Source organism: Staurois parvus, unplaced genomic scaffold (assembly GCF_062004578.1).
Source record: "Staurois parvus isolate SC_StPar_1 unplaced genomic scaffold, SC_StPar_1.0 ptg000129l, whole genome shotgun sequence".
Taxonomy (NCBI): Eukaryota; Metazoa; Chordata; class Amphibia; order Anura; family Ranidae; genus Staurois; species Staurois parvus.
Window position 1 is genome coordinate 4,976,827 of NW_028317925.1, and position 22,761 is coordinate 4,999,587.

General features: G+C 40.5%; 1 protein-coding gene across 1 annotated transcript in view; it reads right to left on the reverse strand.

Annotated features, from left to right (window-relative positions):
- LOC149466461 (catechol O-methyltransferase-like) overlaps positions 1–19,135 on the reverse strand; it is a 30,848-nt gene extending 11,713 nt beyond the window's left edge. Inside the window, exons 1-3 of the mRNA XM_089672473.1 lie at positions 19,030–19,135; positions 13,129–13,316; positions 132–325 (exon numbers count right to left, since the gene is read on the reverse strand). Coding sequence (XP_089528599.1) covers positions 132–325; positions 13,129–13,285 — 351 coding nt within the window. The 5' untranslated portion in view covers positions 13,286–13,316; positions 19,030–19,135. The remainder of the gene's footprint in view (positions 1–131; positions 326–13,128; positions 13,317–19,029) is intronic.
- Between the last annotated feature and the right edge of the window lie 3,626 nt (positions 19,136–22,761).

Below are 22,761 nucleotides of genomic sequence, written 5' to 3' on the forward strand. Positions count from 1 at the left end.
TTATTCGCACAGAGCTGCATATCTCGATAAACTCTGCTTAGGGAAATGAATGACATGTACGTCATCATGGTTCTTTGCTGACTGGGTTTGTTGAACTTTGAAATTTGCTGCAAGCCATCTGTTAGGTATACCGTATCCTGAACTCCTGCAAATTCAATCATCTGCTTGGCTACAGCGGCATGAACTGGATTCAGCTCCACGGTGAACATCCGAGCTCCAGGCTTCAACAAGCGAGCTATTCGTATGGCAGAATATCCGCAGTATGTACCCAGTTCCAGACTTACTGAAGGATCTGTCTCTTTCACTACTTTGTCCAGGATCAGGCCTGAGAAAACACAACGGATACAGATAGTAGCTCTGCCACACAACTCACTTTATACAGGAATTATAGGCAAATGTTAACAGTTTTATTCTAGTTATGAAAAAAAAATTTTTTTAAACAGCACAGTGTAACAGCTTGCAATCTGTCTTTGTATTACCTTTCCCCAATCCCTTGCACAGCAGGAATCAGGATCACCTTAGCAAGGTACTCATTAGAAGTCAGTCTGGCTCCATTGCAGAGTGATGCCAACCTAATATGTTTTCATATTGTGCTTTCCCTATGATGGGTAAAGCAACAGGTTCACTTCAAGGCTGGTCTGTGCAACAGTTTACATTTATCCACAACCCCCCTCCTCTCCGCTCAACACGAGAAGAAAAAAAGGAGCCTCAGTCAATCCTAGCCATAGCATCACAGGGATATATATATATATATATATATATATATATATATATATATATATGTATGTCTCTCCTCACCCTATAGAACTGGTGCCTGGTAACAATTACCTAGCACCAGAACTGTCAACTAGGAGAAAGGACAGTTACAGGAAGTACCAGGTATTTCTCTTCAATCCGACATAGTAAATGGAATATTGTGTGCGTGTGTGTATGTATAGAGGGAAGGAAGGGGGGTGATGAAGGGAAAGTGAGTAACAGTATTAATGTCACCAACGAAAATATTTTTTTCATAATTTTCGTCAGCGGCATGTTTTAAGTGACAAAAACTAGACGAAAATCGATTAGAATTTCCATCAATTGCTGAAGGCTATGACGAATATCAATTTCCAATTTTTTGGCAACTAATGACAACAGAACAAAAATGAGGGTCGCTTCACATATATGCGAACTGGATGCGTTTTGAACCACACCCAATTCTCATGACACATAAAATAACATTGGCTTCTGCTGTGCCTGTACACATACTGTATATGCAGTGCCCAATTCAGTGCGATTTTCTGAGCAGTGCGGTCTGGTTCAGATGCAAATTACAGGCTCACTGACTTCTATGAGAACCTTCTGATTTGCACGTCATCCATTTTAAACACAATTTCAGCACGGTTCCCTCTCTAATCACAGAATTGGCAGCTATATCAAAAATCCTGTCCTGAGCAACATCTAAACCTGTCCTGAACCTAAACATCTACTGTACTTTGTCAATCCACACTGAGGGAAGGACATTTACCCACCTGTGTATGAAACTTTGTTTTATTTTATTATATTTATTTTATTATAAATATGTTATATTTCACAACAGCTATATCTGTGTCTGTAGTGCATGTTCAAAAACCATATTATTATAAATAATAATGTAATTATATTTTTATTACAGGAATATATACGGAGTTTGGAAATTCTAGAGAAATGCTCAAATAATGCATTACAGTTGAACTAAACCCATTACATTATAGTCGACTAAAATGATTTTAGTCAACTAAAATTTGCTGGAGATTTTAGTCGACTAAAACAGCCTATTTCAACCAGAGTTCCCAGGCACCCTGGGGTGCCCTGAGGTTTCTTCAGGGATGCCTTGTCAAAATGCCTAAAAATTGTCCAAAAATTGTGTACAAGCAAGAGGTGGATCAAGCCTGCTTTTTAGTGACATATAGCCACAGGTTTTCATTGTGCACCATTACGACCTCCTAGCTGCCGGCATCCCAACAACCAATCACATCATCAGTTAAGGAGGATGTTGGTCGTCTGCAAAACATCCTAGTTTGACCCTCCCCCACCCCTCTCCATCACTGCTGGGGTCAAATTAGCTCAGTGATGGAGAAAAGCTTACGGAGAATAGAAACATTAGAATACTAGTCAGTACCAGGGTGCAAAAGTGTATTTGCTTTGGAAGAATAAATCACCTCTAATTTTGGGTGTCCTATGTGTGTGAATGTTGACGCATTATGTAAAACCATTAGAATAGTTTTTTACATTTTAGAATGGGGTGCCTCGAGACTGTTTATGATTTTAGAGGGTGCCTCAAGTCTGTCCATAATTTTAGAGGGTGCCTTGAGACAGTCCATAATTTTGGAGGGTGCCTTGAGACTGTTCATAATTTTGGAGGGTGCCTAGAGACTGTCCATAATTTTGGAGGGTGCCTCCAGACTGTCCATAATTTTAGAGGGTGCCTTAAGCCTGTTCATAATTTTGGATGGTGCCTAGAGACTCTCCATAATTTTAGAGGATGCCTCAAGGCTGTCCAAAATTTGAAAGGGTTAATGAAAAAAGGTTGAGAAAACTGGACTAAAATACAGCTAAAACAATTCAGATGACAATGTATAAAATTTAAAATACTAACCACAACATACAAAGCCATCCACAACACTGCCCCTAACTACATCACCAACCTCATCCGCAGATATTGTCCAAATTGCCCGCTCTGCTCCTCCCAAGACATCTTCCTCTCTAGCTCCCTCGTCACCTCCTCCCACGCTCGCCTCCAGGACTTCTCCAGAGCCTGTTTCATCCTCTGGAACTCCCTACCACAGTATATCCAGTCAGACCCCACCCTGTCTGCCTTTAGGCGATCTTTGTAAACTCACTTATTCATGGAAGCCTACACCACCTCTACCTAAGAACTGTACTCGAGCCACCTCCATCAGATCATCCCCTGCAGCTATCACCTTTTGTACCACCTCCCCCTTCCTTTAGATCGTAAGCTCCACGAGCAGGGCCCTCCTATTCCTTCTGTACTGAAAAATATTGTGATCGTATTGTCTCCCTTTATATTGTAAAGTGCTGCGCAAACTGTTGCCGATATATAAATCCTGTATAATAATAATGACTAAAATAAGACTAAAACAATTCAGATGACTAAAATAGGACTAAAACTAAAACAATTCAGATGACTAAAACTAATCTGTGAAATATAAATCGGTATCCAAAATTAAGTCTATAATACACGGTGATATAATAAAATAAACACCCTGTGTAATGACATTTAAAAGTCCCACTTTCACCCTTGAAAGTCCAAAAATAATATATAAACCTTTCCAGTGTGAAATTTCAAGAATCAAAATCCAAAAATTATTCATCCAAATTCTGATTCAAAATCACTGTGTAACTCCAAAATTGCCTTCTTTTTTTGGAGGTACATGGCAATTTTGGAGTTACACATTGGTTTTTGAAATTTCACTGACACTGGAAAGGATTATATATTATTTTAGGACTAAAACAATTCAGGTGACTAAAATAGGACTAAAACTAAAACAATTCAGGTGACTAAAATAGGACTAAAACAATTCAGGTGACTAAAATAGGACTAAAACAATTCAGGTGACTAAAATATGGTTAAAACTAAAATGGCATTTTAGTCGAAATACTATGACTAAAACAATCTCAAAATTTGATTTAAATATTAACACTGGTGAGTAAAAGCTGCTACAGGGACAGCGTTTTAAGGGCTTTTTGACACGTGTGGCTGGGGGGTTGTAAAAGCAGATGGCTAAGCACCACCTGCCTGAACACTAAACATTATAGCCGCTCACAGCTATAAACATGCTGTGGCTGTGATGCTGTGTTTTGTGGCAGAGATTAAACCTAAACAGCACAGTGATTTTGGCGGGCAGAGCTGCTGCTGAAAACTACTAAAGGCAGTTCTATGGGGCTACACCAGACCCACACCACAGCTGTGTGCAATGCATGCAATTTTGGTGCAGTATAGTGGCAATTATAGGCTTAAACCAGGCAGTGAGGCTGCAACATATTGTCTCCTCACCGCCTGTCACACATCTAAAAAACTAACATTTTACTCTGCTGTGCAAAAGATTTTGGGTACGTTTACCAAAATTAACCCTGTCTATACTAGGCTGCCAGATCTCAATGTCAGTTGTAAACTATATTTGAACACTGATTTACTAAATCTGGAGAGTGTAAAGTCTGGTGCAGCCGTGTACGGTAGCGAATCTAATTGAACAAGCTGAAGTTAGAAGCTGATTGGCTGCCATGCACAGCTGCACCGGATTTTGCATTCTCCACCTTTAGTAAATCAACTCCAATCTGTCTTAATAAAGGGTTGACTATGTAGAAACTGGCCTTCAAATATGTATGTTAATGAGGGGAAACTCATTGTGTCCCTCTTTGTCAGTGGGGACAGACTGAGTTTCTTCTCAATTAAAGTTATTCAGAGTAGTTTGAAATCTGCTCAGGGTCTTCTCCAAAAAAAAACAACTAGACAGGTAAGAAATGTTTTTTTTTATTATTTTAGGTATGTTCTCTGAATGGGAATACACTACCAATATATAGTGGGGCTTTCTCAAATTTGACTGCATAAATGGATGTACACTTTAAAGTTACTCTGCCGCTAAAGAAAAAAAACCTGTAGGTATAGAGTAGAGGGACCTAGAGGAACACTGTCCTTATGAGCAAATCCTTATGAGTGAATGTCGAAGCTTGCTACTAGCCCTCCCATTCTTTTTGGACTATAAAGGAGCAGCCTCACTGGCCTATAGAAATGTTTAGGAAGTAGGTAATGTTGGAAAGTTTCAGCACATCATGAAATGCAAAGTTTTGCCTATCAGAGCTGCCAAGGATTCATCTATACAAGCTGCACTACACTGCAGGTATGTGTAGGCAGCTCTAGGTTGGCAATAAAATGAGGAGAATATAGAGTCTACTGTAACAATGTGATGATGCTCACTCATTATTAAATCAGCCAGCAAGGAAAAAACTTTCTATTAGACTAGGTTCACACTTAAGTAGCTCTGTGAATCACGTTTGCGCAGGCATGGCAGCCCATTCAATTGAATGGGCTGTTGTGCCTGCGATTCATGCAGGAAAAAGGTTCCTGCACCTTTTTTAAAACACAACCACAAGGAAATGGTATGATGCTTTTGCACCATGCGATTTCCCACAACCAAAAATGCACTGTGTTTTCAGATGTGTGGAGGTGCCAATAAAAATTAATGGCCACCCTGCACATCTGCAAAAGAGCAGCGCAATTTAGTTGCGGGTGGTTGTGAGTGGGAGAACAGGTACGATTTATACTCTGTCCCGCACCCCAACCACCAACACAAGTGTGAACCTAGCCTTAGTACACAGTGGCAGGGGCGGACTGACCATTTGGAAACTCGGGCACTGCCCGAGGGCCCGGGATCAGTAAGGGGCCCCATGAGATGCCCCTGGTACCTTTTTCATAGGCTTTTTTGAGTTTGGGCAAGGACACAGGGGCCCCATGATCCCCTATTGCCTGGGGGCCCCATGAGTTGTAAGTCTGCCCCTGCACAGTGGTGTAATTATGGTAGGGTTGTGTAAATAACAAGAATGGCTGAACAAAATTATACATAATTTCATAGGTGAAACACACGTCATGTACAGTGGGGCAAAAAAGTATTTAGTCAGCCACCAATTGTGCAAGTTCTCCCACTTAAAAAGATGAGAGAGGCCTGTAACTGACATCATAGGTAGACCTCAACTATGAGAGACAAAATGAGAAAAAAAATCCAGACAATCACATTGGCTGATTTGGAAAGAATTTATTTGCAAATTATGGTGGAAAATAAGTATTTGGTCAATATCAAAAGTTCATCTCAATACTTTGTTATATATCCTTTGTTGGCAAGGACAGAGGTCAAACGTTTCCTGTAAGTCTTCACAAGGTTGGCACACATTGTTGCTGGTATGTTGGCCCATTCCTCCATGCAGATCTCCTCTACAGCAGTGATGTTTTGGGGCTGTCGCTGGGCAACACGGACTTTCAACTCCCTCCAAAGGTGTCAGGAATGGACTGGCCAGCAATGGTGGGACTCACCTGCCTTATGAGCTGCAGTACCAGGGATGGCCAGGGGGTGCTCCCAGCAATCAGAGACTCAACCTTGCAGCCAGTCAAACACCTGGAACTGATTATACTGGTGTATTTAAGGGATGGCCAGACCTGCAGACTCTGCCTTGGTGTGTGTTTCTCCTGGGCCCTGTATCCTGTTCCTGCTCCCTGTTCCTGTTCCTGTCTGATTCGTTGCTGACCCTGCTTTGATCCCTGGCTTTGTCTGACCATTCTCCTGCTCCTGATCCCTGGCTTGTCTGACCATTCTCCTCTGCCTGACCCTCTGTACCACGCTGCCCGCTACCTGCTGAACCTGGCTTGTGACCCCGACCATTCTCCGCTTGCTCCCCCTGTACCTACCTGCCCGATTGATATTGACCCAGCCTGCCTGACGACGCTTGCATTGTATGTACTGTCATCTGTGAATGGTTGGTTTGGTTCGTTTGCACGGTGTTATGTTTTAGTATTGCACTGCGTTTATGTTTGTATTGTTAGTGTTAATAAATTATATTGTTTATAACATATCTGAAGCCTGCGTTTCCCTGCGTCAGTCACATACCTCTGGTCATACCCCGGGAGCCCTGAAAAAAGGTTTTCTATGGGGTTGAGATCTGGAGACTGGCTAGGCCACTCCAGGACCTTGAAATGCTTCTTACGAAGCCACTCCTTCGTTGCCCGGGTGGTATGTTTGGGATCATTGTCATGTTGGGAGACCCAGCCACGTTTCATCTTCAATGCCCTTGCTGATGGAAGGAGGCTTGCACTCAAAATCTCACGATACATGGCCCTATTCATTCTGTCCTGTACATGGATCGGTCGTCCTGGTCCCTTTGCGGAGAAACAGCCCCAAAGCATGAGGTTGCCACCCCCATGCTTCACAGTAGGTATGGTGTTCTTTGGATGCAACTCAGCATTCTCTCTCTCCTCCAAACACGACGAGTTGTGTTTCTACCAGTTCTATTTTGGTTTCATCTGACCATATGACATTCTCCCAGTCCTCTTCTGGATCATCCAAATGCTCTCTAGCAAACTTCAGACGGGCCCGGACATGTACTGGCTTAAGCAGGGGGACACGTCTGGCACTGCAGGATCTGAGTCCCTGGCGGCGTAGTGTGTTACTGATGGTAGCCTTTGTTACGTTGGTCCCAACTCTTTGCAGGTCATTCACTAGGTCCCCCCGTGTGGTCCTGGGATTTTTGCTCACCGTTCTTGTGATCATTTTGACCCAACGGTTTGAGATCTTGCGTGGAGCCCCAGATCGAGGGAGATTATCAGTGGTCTTGTATGTCTTCCATTTTTTAATTATTGCTCCCACAGTTGATTTGTTCAGACCAAGCTGCTTGCCTGTTGCAGATTCAGTCTTCCCAGCCTGGTGCAGGTCTACAATTTTGTTTCTGGTGTCCTTCTACAGGTCTTCACCATAGTGGAGTTTGGAGTGTGACTGTTTGAACTTGTTATCAGTATAAAAGACACCTGTCCACAACCTCAAACAGGTGCCATTGATACAGGTAATGAGTGCAGGGCAGAGGAGCCTCTTAAAGAAGAAGGTACATGTCTGTAAGCCAGGAATTTTGCTTGTTTGTAGGTGACCAAATACTTATTTTCCACCATAATTTGCAAAAAAATTCTTTCCAAATCAGCCAATGTGATTGTCTGGATTTTTTTCTCATTTTGTCTCTCATAGTTGAGGTCTACCTATGATGCCAATTACAGGCTTCTCTCATCTTTTTAAGTGGGAGAACTTGCACAATTGGTGGCTGACTAAATACTTTTTTGCCCCACTGTATGTACAGTTAGCTGTTTGGCTTTATTACACTTATGATTAAACACCCAGAAAATAATGTAGAGGCTTACAAGCTATGAGCTGCATGTATTCTATTGTAACTAAGTATTTAAAAAAAATTAGTGCCAGGCAAATGAGTTATGTAGAAACAATAAACCACTAAAAGAAAAGGGTGTAACATTTGTTTAACGCTAAATTTACAGTTTAGCCTCTCCCACCTAAATTCCTCCTGCAATTGAGTGTGCTTGCCAACACCTTAAATGCTTTTCTGGAATGCTCAACTACTGCTAACATCCATCTGTGATCTATGTACACTACTTAGATTTTTATTACTACAGCTATCCAGAATGAGTTATCCACTAAATAAATTGATGATATAGGAATTCTGTATTCTTTACCATTATGTGGCACTAAATATATGCACTATGACCTCATTTATAAGTCTCTTACAAATATTCAACCATTCTCTGCACAGATACCATATTCTATATCTATTGTCAAAGTCTCCTCTTGGTTTAGTTGAAATTTTGTTTGTAATTACAAAACTCAGAAATGGGAACACCTTTCTTTTCAGCATATATGAATGTATAAAATGCCAAAAGGCAATTGTTTGTTACAAATATCATAAGCAAGGGCAAACTATCCCAAGGGCAAACAAATCAAGATATTTAAGGATATATAGAGATATACACATACATATATACACACACACACACACAGTTGTGTTCAAAATAATAGCAGTCAGACATCACTAACCTGATCAATCACTGTTTTTGGTAGAAATGATATTTCTACATGGCAAATAATTTACTAGCAGGTGTAGTAGAGTAATAGAAATCCAACAGACCCAACAGTCATGACATGCATGCTGCTGATTCTGTGTAATTGAATCACTAATTGAAAGGGGCATGTTCAAAATAATAGCAGTGTGGAGTTCTATTAGTGAGGTCATTCATTCTTTGAAAAACAGGTGGCAATTATTGCCCTTATTTAAGGAAGGAAGGCAGCAAATGTTGTACATGCTGGTTACAGTGCATTTCTCTCTGAAATTCTGAGGAAAATGGGTCGTTCCAGACATTGTTCAGAAGAACAGCGTACCTTGATTAAAAAGATGATTGGAGAGGGGAAAACATATAAAGAAGTGCAGAAAATGATAGGCTGCTCAGCTAAAATGATTGCAAATGCTTTAAAATGGCAACCAAACCCTGAAAGACATGGAAGAAAGCGAAAAAATACCATTCGAATGGATAGAATAGCCAAAATGGCAAGGACTCAGCCAACAATCAGCTCCAGGAAGATCAAAGAAGGTCTAAAGTTACCTGTGAGTACTGTTACAATTAGAAGACGCCTATGTGAAGCCAAGCTATCTGCAAGAAGCCCCCGCAAAGTCCCACTGTTGAAAAAAAGACGTGCTGAAGAGGTTACAGTTTGCCAAAGAGCACATTGACTGGCCTAAAGAGAAATGGCGCAACATTTTGTGGACTGATGAAAGTAAGATTGTTCTTTTTGGGTCTAGTGGCCGGAGACAGTTTGTCAGACGACCCCCAAACACTGAATTCAAGCCACAGTACACTGTGAAGACAGTGAAGCATGGTTGCGCAAGCATCATGATATGGGGATGTTTCTCATACTATGGTGTTGGGCCTATTTTTCGCATACCAGGGATCATGGATCAGTTTGAATACATCAGAATACTTGAAGAGGTCATGCTGCCTTATGCTGAAGAGGAAATGCCCTTGAAATGGGTGTTCCAACAAGACAACAACCCCAAACACACCAGTAAACGTGCAACATCTTGGTTCCAGACCAACAAGATTGACGTTATGGAGTGGCCAGCCCAATCCCCGGATCTTAATCCAATAGAAAACTTGTGGGGTGACATCAAAAATGCCGTTTCTGAGGCAAAACCAAGAAATACAGAAGAACTGTGGAATGTAGTCCAATCATCCTGGGCTGGAATACCTGTTCACAGATGCCAGAAGTTGGTTGACTCCATGCAACACAGATGTACAGCAGTTCTCAGAAACAGTGCTTATACAACTAAATATTAATTAAGTTATTTTAGAGAAACAACACAAATTCGATATATTTTTCTTCATGTTTTGATTTGGAATAGAATGTGTAGTGTTCCCAATGCATTTGTGTGTATGGAAATAAAAGCTATTAGAAGGATTTTGAGCTTTATTCACTTTTTTCAACACACTGCTATTATTTTGAACACAACTGTGTATATATATATATATATATATATATATATATATATATACACACACATACATAAACTATATTGCCAAAAGAATTGGGGCACCTGCCTTTACACACACATGAATTTTAAAGGCATCCCGGCCTTAGTCCGTAGGATTCAATATTAAGTTGGCCTACTCTTTGCAGCTATAACAGCTTCAACCCTTCTGAGAGGGCTGTCCACAAGGTTTAGGAGTATGTCTATGGGAATGTTTGACCATTCTTCCAGAAGCGAAATTGTGAGGTCATCGAAAAAAGGCCTGGCTCACAGTCTCCACTCTAATTCATCCCAAAGGTGTTCTATCGGGTTGAGGTCAGGACTCCACTCCAAACTCACTCATCCATGTCTTTATGGACCTTTCTTTGTGCACTGGTGTGCAGTCATGTTTGGGGCAACAAAGGTGGAAGTATGAAATTGTCCAAAATGTCTTGGCATGCTGACACCTTAAGAGTTCCTTTTACTGGAACTAATGGGCCAAGCCAATCCCCCTTCCACCAAACTTTACACTTGGCACAATGCAGTCAGGCAAGTACCGTTCTCCTGGCACCTGCCGAACCCAGACGCATCCTTTAGATTCCCAGACAGAGAAGCGTGATTTGTCACTTCATAGAACAGGTCTCCACAGCTCTAAAATCCAGTGGCGACGTGCTTTACACCACTGCATCCGACGCTTTGCATTGCACTTGGTGATGTAAGGCTTAAAAAGCAGCTGCTCAGCTATGAAAACCCATTCCATGAAGCTCTCTATGCACTGTTATTGTGCTAATCTGGAGGCCACATGAAGCTTGGAGGTCTTTAGCTATTGACTCTGCAAACAGTTGGCGCCTTCTGTGCACTCTGTCTGCTTCAGTATGCGCTGACCCTGATCTGTCATTTTATATGGCCTACCACTTCATGTTGTTCCCAGTTGCTTCCACTTTGTTATAATACCACTAAACGTTAAGCGTGGAATATTTAGTAGCAAGGAAATTTTACAGATGGACTTATTGCACAGGTGGCAACCGATCACAGGACCATGCTTGAATTCACTGAGCTCCTGAGAGCAACCCATTCTTTCACAAATGTTTGTAGAAGAGATTTTCATGCCTAGGTGCTTTATCTTATACACCTGTGGTCATGAAGGCGATTGGAACACCTGCATCCAATGATTTGGAGGGGTGTCCCAATACTTTTGGCAATATTGTGTATATATCCTAGCAATATACTTCATTTTGATCTCTTTTGGTCTGTTAAATATGCATTTGAAAGCTTTTATTTGATAGCTTTTCAATAGTCTTTGTATCCCTTCTTCTCCGTAGAAACAGTATGATGAGAGGGCATTGTCACCTTAGGGCAGGGGGTGTGTTACTGCAATTATCACATCTAAGGACTGGTAAGCTGCTTGAGTTTAGATATGAATTAAATATATGTTAAAGCCAAACTCCAGAGCATTTGTTTTCTAAAGTATTGAATTAGGTGGGGGAAAGGTTAAAACCTCTGTCAGTTTTTTTCTCAGATCTCATTCTGATTTATATTTGGTGACTCAAACCCACAACGCTGCCTAATGTACGGTTAAAAAATACATAGGTAGTAATACTATATAGGGCTCAATGTGTTGCTGGGTCCTATCCCATTTTTTTTACTGTGGTTAGAATTACTTCTTTATTTTACACAGATATAGGAAGACTTGATCACTAAATACAACAACAAGACTTTTTCTACTCTAGCTTTAGGTGCACAAACATAACCATAGTCCTAGATATATCTTGTGTATAATAATAGACTAATCTGGTCTTCCATCAAAGAATGCAAAATCGGTGCTGACTGACTATGCAATCTGCTTTTATTTTAACACTTTAAGTATGAAAACATGAATCCATTAGTCCATTAGTACTTTTGCACACAGTGCCACAGGGCAGTTTATTGAACAGTACAGCTTATGAAGTATAGGACTGTGGACTGCAGTGTTGGTGCTCTATGTTGATGCCTTAGCTCCCTTTAACCACTTGCCCTTCAGAGGATTTACCCCCCTTCCTGACCAGGCCACTATTTGCGTTACTTTAACTGAGAATTACGTGGTCATGAAACGCTGTGCATAAATTAAATTTCTGTCCTTTTTCCCCACAAATAGAGCTTTCTTTCAGTGGTATTTGATCACCTCTGCTGTTTTTATTTTTTGTGCTATAAACAAAAAAAGACTGACAATTTTGAAAAAAAAAAAAAAAACAACATTTTTGACTTTTTGCTATTAAACATGTCCAATAAAAAAATAAAAAAATCAAATTTCGCCATAAATTTAGGCCAAAATGTATTCCGCTACATGTTTTTACTAAAAAAAAATCCTAATACGTGTAAATTGGTTTATGTGCAAATTATAACATCTACAAATGGCGGTATGTATACTGGAATTTTTAGTTTTAGTAGGAAATGACTAACTGCCACTGATATCCCCAGTGACACTAATACAGTTATCAGTGCTAATAAAAAGCACTGACCCTGTACTAATGACACTAGGCAGGAAGGGGTTAACGTTTGAGCGATCAAAAGTAGTGATCTGCTATGCAGAGAAATAAAAAACAGCATGTCCTTGCTGGCAGGAGAGAGACCTGTGTTGTTTACATACAGGTCTCTCCCGTCAGCTTTGCTTGGTGTTTGCTGGGTGCCGGGACCCGGTGATCGACATACCTAGCTGCCAATGGTGGCGCAGGTAGGGCAGCACGCTCCCTACCCAGAAATGCAAATCACAAATATATATGTGATGTTGTGCAGCCCTGCTGCCTTGTAGCAATATTTCTGCTATAGGGCGGCAAGCAAGCGGTTAACCTTTGTTATTCCTTTTTGTGCTCATATAAGGTGCTAATGTGAGCACCAAAAGGCTGTAAGTCATTTTTGAAGGCATGCACAATGTAAGAAATATGTACAGTTCCAAATTATGTTTACTTGGTTTACATGGATGGTGTGCCGCAAATGTGCTAGAAATTCGAAGAGTAATAAAACATTTGTATTAAAATTAAGAGGAAAGTCTGAAGATGTATTGGTCCTCACCTTTCTCATCTCCAACGTTCATGGCCCATTCTTTATGTCTGCAGTAATTGTCTATGTTGTCTACAACACTCTGAGGGTCTCCACATACTGCGTTTTCCAGGGCAAACTTCAACATTCTGTGTTCCTTCAAATTATTTTCCATAGCTGATTGTTTCATCCACCAAATAAATTTCTACCAACAGTGAATACTGAAAATGATAAATGTGGAGATTGTTATAAAGCTGAACAAAATTATGTTGGTTTACATGTAGTATGAATTTACTTTGCTTTAGTACCATACTTTATTATATCAGATCCAGCAAATTTAATAGTGTAACTCCTCTACCTGTTGCATAGTATACATTGAATTTTATAGGAAAAAGTTATATGGAGTCATGAAGTTGCAGACTTTTTTTATCCTTGGTGATATTGTGATTTGGAGTCACATAGGGACATAGGAACGTATATTTATACTGGTTGTTTATACAGTTGATTTTCACATATTTTTTTATTATTTCATTGTACAAAGAGGAGGGAAAGCCTTGTATAGTTTTACACATTTTCAATTCATCCATTTTTATATTTATACAGAGTGGCTTACAATGGGATTTGTTAAATTGTTTGGAAGGGTTTTATTTGATTATTAAAATTGTTCTTTTATATTGAAACAAATGCAGACAAAGATATACAATATTAGTACAGAGGTTACAGTAATAGTTGCGTGACTTATATTGTTTTTACATGGTAATTTTAACTAAATGGATACATCGCATGACTATTTCTTAAAACAGGTAGGATAGCACAGAACTAGGGAACCATATTATTTTTTAATATGCTTGAGCAATGTGTAGCTAAATAATATAATAGTGGTGAAGCGCTCAACTAAAATAATCAAAAAACTAGTGCAATACCTCCTTTGTAAATATACCCTGGTGATATAGTGATAAATGATACCTCTTAGACTAAAAATTATACAATGGTAACTAGTGCAATCTGGAACCTGGAACCGGAAGTACGTCACCCCTATACGTCGACGCTTTGCGCCACGATCACGTGGCTTCCTGAAGAAGCCACGTGATCGTGGCGCAACGCGTCGACGTATAGGGGTGACGTACTTCCGGTTTCGGACGCCATCTTTGGACACCTGTATACACCCATAGTAGATGGGAACTGCTTTACTTTGCTGAAAGGACATGTGAGTGTAATGTTCTACTTTACCGATTAAGTGCATTAAACGGTGTTGCACTATGGAGATGTGATTTTGTTTTCCATATGCGCCCTGTATCTGTGTCCATTCTGTGAGGGGTATTGAAGTGTAACTGACTGCCTGGAGGAGGATCTTGAGCGGTGAAGGCAGTGGAGGAGAATTATATCTGGCAGAGTCCGTTTGGTGAGGGGAGCTATTGGAGTATTACTTACTGCCTGGAGGAGGATCATGGTCGGTGGAGGCAGTGGAGGAGAATAAATCTGGCAGAGATATATTTATATATAGAAAGCACTGTGACCCGCAAGGGTCGAATGTGGAAGGTGAGGGGGCATTTTGGCTATCATTGAGGGGAGTCACGTCAAGATTTCACGAAGAGCACTATTGCAGCATGGAGTGATATTATTTGAACACTTTTTTTGCACAGTGTGGCATCACTATCTTATTTGATTTTTATTTAAATTGGTTTGATTTATTGTATTTGAGTATCTCTTTTTGCATAGGTTAACAAGTAATAATCGTTTATCACTACATCATTAGGGATTTAATATACAGTGATGGGGATATTGCACTAGTTACCATTGTATAATTTTTAGTCTAAGAGGTATCATTTATCACTATATCACCAGGGTATATTTACAAAGGAGGTATTGCACTAGTTTTTTGATTATTTTAGTTGAGCGCTTCACCACTATTATATTATTTTGTTTCACACATCTTGCGGTATAGAGGATAGGTGATAGCAGCTTACTCACTAGGTTCTGTGGAGCGCAGGGGGATTTCTATATATTTATTTTCTGATTAATGTGTAGCTAAAGTGACACCATCATGAGAGATGTACAAGGGATGCAATTGCTAGTGTCCTTAAAAAATGTTAGCTGAATGGATGTGTCTAAGTTAAATACTTTTTATTACAGACCTAGAACAAGCAAGATGTAAATGAGTGTCAGTATATTTGTTCCAAGTCCTTGATTCCAGAGCATTAAAGCCAAAACATTGACCAGACATCCAGGGAACTAGAATTCTCAAATGAAAGTTCAGAAATGGCAGCCTTCATTATGTTCTCATGACAGAATCCAGTAGTAGCCAATCTCCCCAATGCTTCAAAATGGAGAAGCAGTCAGAGACGCTCCCTTAGTGAACAGCTGCCATTCTACTGCAAGGGTTCTGCTGTTGCATGGGTAACCCCACAGAGATAGAACGGTGCTGTCTTTGAAACAGAAAGCCCAGCAGTGACATTTAGCATTAATACACAGCCCCAGTACTTGTCTGTGATATTCTTGCAAGGAGACAACACTGCAACTCTTTTTTTCGTTTTAAGAGGTTTTTAAATTACAAATCAGGACAAGAGAAAAAAATATGGCAGAGGGAAAACAATGGCTGCTGCAACTCTGCAAGTCAGCAAATGAGTTTTGTCATGTTCCCAAAGAGGTAGGATCACCAGGTAATATATTAACAATACCAAAGCAGTTGGAAATTAACATTGCATAAAGCTATATGGTGTCACATGATGAATAACTTATGAAATATTACATTTATACTTAATGTACATTGTAAATAAGTAGTCATTTTGCAATATACTTCTTTTTTCATTCCTTTTTTTAAAATGATCATCAATTATAGGAGGACAAGTTTGGCCCTACAATGGACTCATTGGCCGAATCCTACACTGTGAAAGAGAGGAGTTTCCAGACAGTAGTGAAGAGGAAAGTAGTATACTGAGCAGAAACAGATGTGTATCAACAAAAAAATGTCCTACCTGATAATGAGGTCACGAAGAATCAGTAAAGGTTTATGGATGCTGCTGAGACAGTACAAGAGAGGTTTGCAGCAGTGGGGCCTACATTTTGCATTATTACAATTTGCCTAAAATGCACCCAGCTAGTAAGCCTTGTTTAAGCTGACAACGTGCTTTTGTGGACTGAGCGTTGTCAGCTTCCCAGTGTCTTTTGCTAAACTACTCAACCTCTCCCACTCTCTGATCTCTACTAGCAAAGGCTATAAGATAAAAACTAGGAGAGTTGTTTGCAATAACACTGTAAGTAGGGGGCACAGGACAGCAGAGAGTTTTTTGTAAATATTAGACAGATATAAGAAGAGACTTTCAATACACAATAAACAGACCAAAAGAGAGCGATAGAGATAAGTTAATATTTATGGAGTGTATACACTTTAGCTTGAAAAAATTGGTATTAGTTTTTTTATTGCAATAAAAGACCATGTATGTCTTTAAACCACTATCCTGCCTCCTAGAATTTTTTTCCTAATTGCACACTGACTGCTGTGCATGCACAGCTAAGTGTACATTTCCAGCATCATACAGAGTCATGTACACATAGACAGGAGTTACATCTTTTGTGGCCAAACAGTGGAGAAGGCAGAAGACCCCAGGCCTGAAAAAAGCTCGGAAGATGGCAATGGTGGTTATGGAACCACAAGAGGGAAGGCCGAGCTTGCATTGCTGGAGGGAGAAACACGAATGTAAGCCTGCCATAACATGCTCTTAAGGCAAGCGCTCTGGGTGTGGAGGGGGGCTCAAATAAGTACAGTTCCACTTTAAGGCTAGGTTCACATATGTGTGGGTGGAGCCGCTGCGGATCCGCACGAAAATCCATGCAGTCGCACCACCTGCACAGAGAAATGCGGACCCATGGGTGGGTGCCATTAATTCTAATGGCACGCCGCCCGCACTGGAAAATGCAACCGCGCTGGGAACTGAGGTTCCCGTGCGGGCTACGTTTTCCAAAGAAGTGCAGGGACTCCTTCTCTACATGTCAAATGAATGGGCTCTCCTGCCCGCGCAAAAACATGGCCCGCACGGCCACATATATGTGTACCGGGGCTAAACGTATCAGTGAGGTTCAAACCCTGTTTCATTAATATGAATGTGCTTATCCCTAGTACTGACTGCTGTAGATTGACAAATATTGAAATCTGCTAAAATGCTTTGGGTTACTGTAAATTGCTCAACATAATTGCTTTGTTGATCAAAATCTATATACTGTAACTATGGTTAAACATGTTAACTTCCAGTCCATCAAGGGCAGGCATGTCGAATTCTGGTAAATCAGTGGGCTGAATTGAGAGCCTGTTGTGGGCTGCAACTTTCACATTTCAGAACAACACTATGTCACTTTGGAATTTAATATTATAGTAAAGATTGCAACTTACAATATTTAATTACATAGAAAGGGGGCATAACACATTTCCTGAAATATTTAGCTACAAAACTATGTAAAGGCTCATTCACACTTGTCTTTATTTCTAACTCTTGCCAAATTCCCCTATAGCGTTAGACAGGCGTTTGGGAAGCGTTTTTAATGCTCCTCAAAATGCTCACCAAATGCTCCCCAAATGCCCTATGCGCAGTTTTGAGGCGGTTGATAGGCGTTTGACAAGCGTTAAAACCGCACCACAAACACCTATAATGAAGTTAAATGGTATTAACGCTCCTCAATCGCACCGCAAACACCTGCAAGGCGTTTGAATTTTCAGAGGCGTTTGAGAAGTGTTAAAAACGCTTCCCAAATGCCTGTCTGACACCTGCTAGTGTGAACTGAGCCTAAGAGGTGTGACTAATCAACTGGAGAACAGACGGGTATATTTATTTTGTATCCTCGGGCCTTTAAAAAAAAAAACTTTTTGGCCTGATCTAGGGTGTTCACTAGAGATAAGGAATTGCTATACAGCATGCAAAGTATACCGTTCATTTTTGTAAATACTGAGTCAAAATTCTAAATTTGACACATTCGGACAATATCTGCACAGTTGATGCATCAGTCCCTCAGTTTCCTTCATACAGTACAATTTTGTGTAGGATTTTTACTGCTTCCAATTCCCAGTATGGACATTAACCTTTATTTCATTAGCAACCTCAGTGTTCTTTTTGTAAATGTCATATAAACCTCAGTCCTATTAAACTATTTAAACTCTGAAAATCTAATGTATTATTGGTTTTAGGTGAGAAATGTTCTATGTTCTCACACAGTACACAGCCAGGTTCAAATTTCCATTCCCTGTCATTTTCTGGGGCAAGATTGAACCTGATTGGTGGCCGTGGGCAGCACAGAACAGTTCTTGTGTAAGACAATAATACATGAGGCCAAGTGAGGTTACTGTACAGCACTGCAGTTATAATGTTGATCAGTCTACTTCTGGAAATGTCAGCTAGCATCAAAGACACACCGAATACAGCAACCATGGCTGTTTGATGTTCTTCTGCAGTGCACGGGGTTTTGGTTTTTTTTTTCAAATAAATAGCTTCCCTCCTACAGACAGGATTATTATTATTATACAGCATTTATATAGCGCCAACAGTTTGCGCAGCGCATTACAATATAACGAGAGACAATACAGCAACAATACAAGAGGGTTAGGAGGGCCCTGTTCCTTGGAGCTTACAATCTAAGAGGATCTTAAGTTGTTCAACATTGCCTACATAGGTAAATGTTGGGTTAGGTAAAGCATGTTCTCCCTGTGCTTGTGTGGGTTTCCTCTGGGTACTCCGGTTTCTTCCCAAATGCCAAAGACATGCAGGTAACAATAGGCTCCTGTCAAAATTGGCCGTAGTATGTATGTGTATTTATGTGAGATATGGACCTCAGATTGTAAGCTCTGATATGTATGTAAATTGATATAGATATATATATTTATTTATATTGATGGTGCTATACAAATACCTGCAATAAATAATAAAAGTTAACAGTTCCATTACTCACCAAGGCAGCCCTGTGCTCATTCAGCAGTATAGACCTCAGTGAAAGTGTGATATAACACCTATCCTGAAGCATTCACATACTAGCACAGTGTTAGATTACACAAGCCTCATTGGGTGTGAACACACCAGTATGCAGCAAGACTTTTTTTGGGGGGGGGGGGCCTGGGGCACAGTTGAATCTCCACCCATTTATTATAATTGCTATGTTAAATAAATCACTAAGGAGGGCACTGACTGCGAGTCACTTAAACACATCACAGGTACACGTCTTGTGGTGAGTAGAAGTGAACCTATATTTGAAGATCATATCGGCTGAGTACATTTTTTTATGTAATCAATTAAAAATGTTGTTTTTGTATACTAGTATAATCTCTTGGAGATGCTCACCAAATTTGCTACACAATAGGGATGTGCAAAACATAAAAGTGAAACATTTTCGGAGTTTTATTTGCTTGATTTATAAATCCTCCTCTACACTTCTTGGGTATGCATTTGGTTTAAGTAAAAATTGTCACTCCAATGATAAATCTAAAATTTATGGAAGTTGGCTTCCCAGAATTGTTGGTGCAGGGATCACAAATTCTTTGCCAAAAAAGAGGTGGCCTGATCTGCGCTAGACATGCTCCTGATATTGTAACTTGTTTAGTAATGCCAATTCCCCACCCCCACCCCATCTTCAGAACATAACCAAATTTAGAATTGCTTTACATAGCATACATACACCATTTCACATTTTTCTGCATGCTGTAATGGTGAATTTCCATACTTACACCACTTTATTTGCCTTGAGAGCAGTTTGTATGGGTGTTTGGAGCATCTCTTTTCTTTGGCACATTCCTTGGTAGGAAATGATGGTGCTTTGACAGGGCCCATTTAAAGGGACACTGTCACCTTGCTTTCTCATACCTGGAAATGCTACAAGGTAACCCTGGTATGGTGCGTATGGGCAGGTTAAAAATATCTCTTTATCAGTAGTAATCTGGCAAACTAGGTCCTGTAGCAGTTAGAAATATAATTTCCCTAATCATACCTGCCCATTCATACAAATACACAGGGCAACAGCAAACAACTATGACACACAGGCCTGAGCTGAGCCAATATGAAGTCTATTAATGTTAACCTCTCTTTCTGAAAATGCTGGTTGCCTTGCTACCATGCTGTTCAATGATTTTCATACTTTCAAATGCACTGACCAAGAACAAGTATACAGACCAAGATTTCTGACTTCTTACTGACTTTCAAATTTGCATGCCTGTTCCAGGCCAGCACATCAGAGTGTATGGAAGCTAGAGACTGCCAGGGAACTAGTATTCTTTGAAAAGGGTCAACAATTACAGCCCAGGTTTTTTTTCCATATAGGTGAACTGATGCAGCTCATAAGTACTGCATACTGGATTCCCTCTCTTTACAAGGGCATGCCAGTAACCATTTTCACCAACAATAAGAAGCACATTGACTATCAGTTATATTTACCCAACAATAAAGACAAGACTTTGTCTATGCAGAACAAAGCAACCAGTTTGCTTTATGGCCAATACTTGCCTTCTCTTTGCTCCTCAATGCTCCTTTCACAGCTGGGAATGAGGAGAAGAAGCCCAGTGCCGATCCTAGTAGGGCTAAGGACTGTTTCCCACCCAAGTGTGACAGCACTGGGCTCCTAAATGGCCAAATGCCAAAAGCCAGCTCACAAAAAGTCACATGCTTCCAATGCTGGGGATTACTGGGTAATTCTCTTCACTAATGCAGGGAACAGGATGAGGGTGGGAGGTGGGGGACAAGGTGAGTAAAAGCTGCTGTACTGTATATGACAACTGATTGCCCCTGTACATGTGTATATATTGATCACGTTACTATTTACGTGGTCTACTGTATTTTAGGTTCTGCAGGTGTGCTTAATATCTGCATCACACAGATAAGTCTATATGTTAGAGTTACCATTCATTCCTGTTTCCTAGAGACAGCCCCCATTGTGAGGGATCGGTCCCCAGAAATGTCTATCATTGCAAGCCGGGCACCATAAACATTGCAGTGCAAAGGCTCAAACCCGAGTTACACTGGGCGAGCACCGCTTGAGTGTCAATCCATGTTACCAAACATGCACAGCCCACTACAGCTGTGCCATTTTGGACTGAGCGCGAGTTGGCGGCTGCACACTGCAATATTTACTGCAATATGCAGCTGTAGATATGTGTGACTCGTTTAATTTTGATTTGTTTTTAGGACGAAAATGTTGTTTTTGGAAAAATTGAAGAAGGTTATAATGAGACAAAAAAGTATTTGTTTCATTCAGATTTTATAATTCGTTCGATAGATATCGAATTCATTGTGAATAGCCGTGTCCCTAACAACCATAACTTATCTGCTATCAGCAGGGAATCCAGTTCGTAAATAAACAGGTATACTGTATATATGCTATATAGTAGAGTAGGATTTGCAACACATGTCATATGGTTAAATTTAAAATGTTACTAAACCCAGGACCCTGCATTCACTATATCTATACTCCCACAGTACACAGAACATGGAAGTGCAATTATGTTAGTGAATATAAACTGATAAATACCTTTTCTCGTCAGCTGTTAGAGCAGTCATGTGACTTCTAACAGTGTCCAGCCTAGCACTAGTTAAAGCTTGCAGGAGAAGTTTTCTTTCTGCTCTAGGAGGATGCAAAACCCCTGGCCTCTGTCTGGAAAGTGCTGATTGGCCCTATGCTGATCACATGCACTCTCCCAAGAAAAAGTAAACCCTCTCTAGCAATACACACTAAACTGAGCATGTGCACAATGGCAACGGTTCAGTCTGTCTTATCAGAAGATTAGACGTGGACATTTGAACAAGCTTTTTTCCAAATTTTTTTTATTCTTGTGTTAAAGACAGAGATTTGTAGAATAACCACTAGCAGGAGGTCTCATTGGCTCAGAACAGTTACCCTTTTTCATAACTGTTGAGATAAAGAGTAAGCCAGATAGGAGTACATTGCCTCAATGAGGGTACAGAATCACAGGCTTGGACTCCCAATTGTTGCAATAGCGACTAATCCCTTCTTGAAACCTCTAGGCCTGGTCTAAATGTAGCAGAGATCATCACTGCAGACAATCTTCATCAGAGAGCTGAACTCACCAAACATTTGGCATCCACAAACATCTTTATTGCGTGCAGAAGGGTTGAGGAAAACACTGATGCAGTAAGGCCTGGTTCACACTAGTGCGAGTTGGGCAGCCTGCATTTGCTCGGGCACGGCAGCCCATTGATTTGAATGGGCTGCTGTACCATGTGAACCACAAAAAAAAAAAAAAAAAAAAAAAAAAGGAGCTGCACCTTTTTTTTGACCATATGGTTTCCTTGTAATTCCAGCACCCCCTTTTGAAAGATGTAACTTCCTTTCTTCATCATTGTGAGTTCCTCTAATGTTCCTGTAAGATGCTCATTTAGATTCATAAAGAAATGTTCCTTTTGACTTTCAAACACTTCAAATACCAACATTTAGGCTAGGTTCACACAAGCCCGCACTGTGTGTTCCAGTTGTTCCAGTTGCAGGTGCAGGAATCGCATCAATTCCCGCACCCACAACCACCTGCTGCCAAATCGTGCTGGTTTTGTGAGATGCATGGGGCTGCCATTCATACTGAATGGCACCCCCATGCATCTCAGTCCGCAGTGTGATCGTGGGTGCTGTAACTACAGGAAAACCACACTGAGGCATGGACTCCACTAGACCTCTGAATGTATGCTG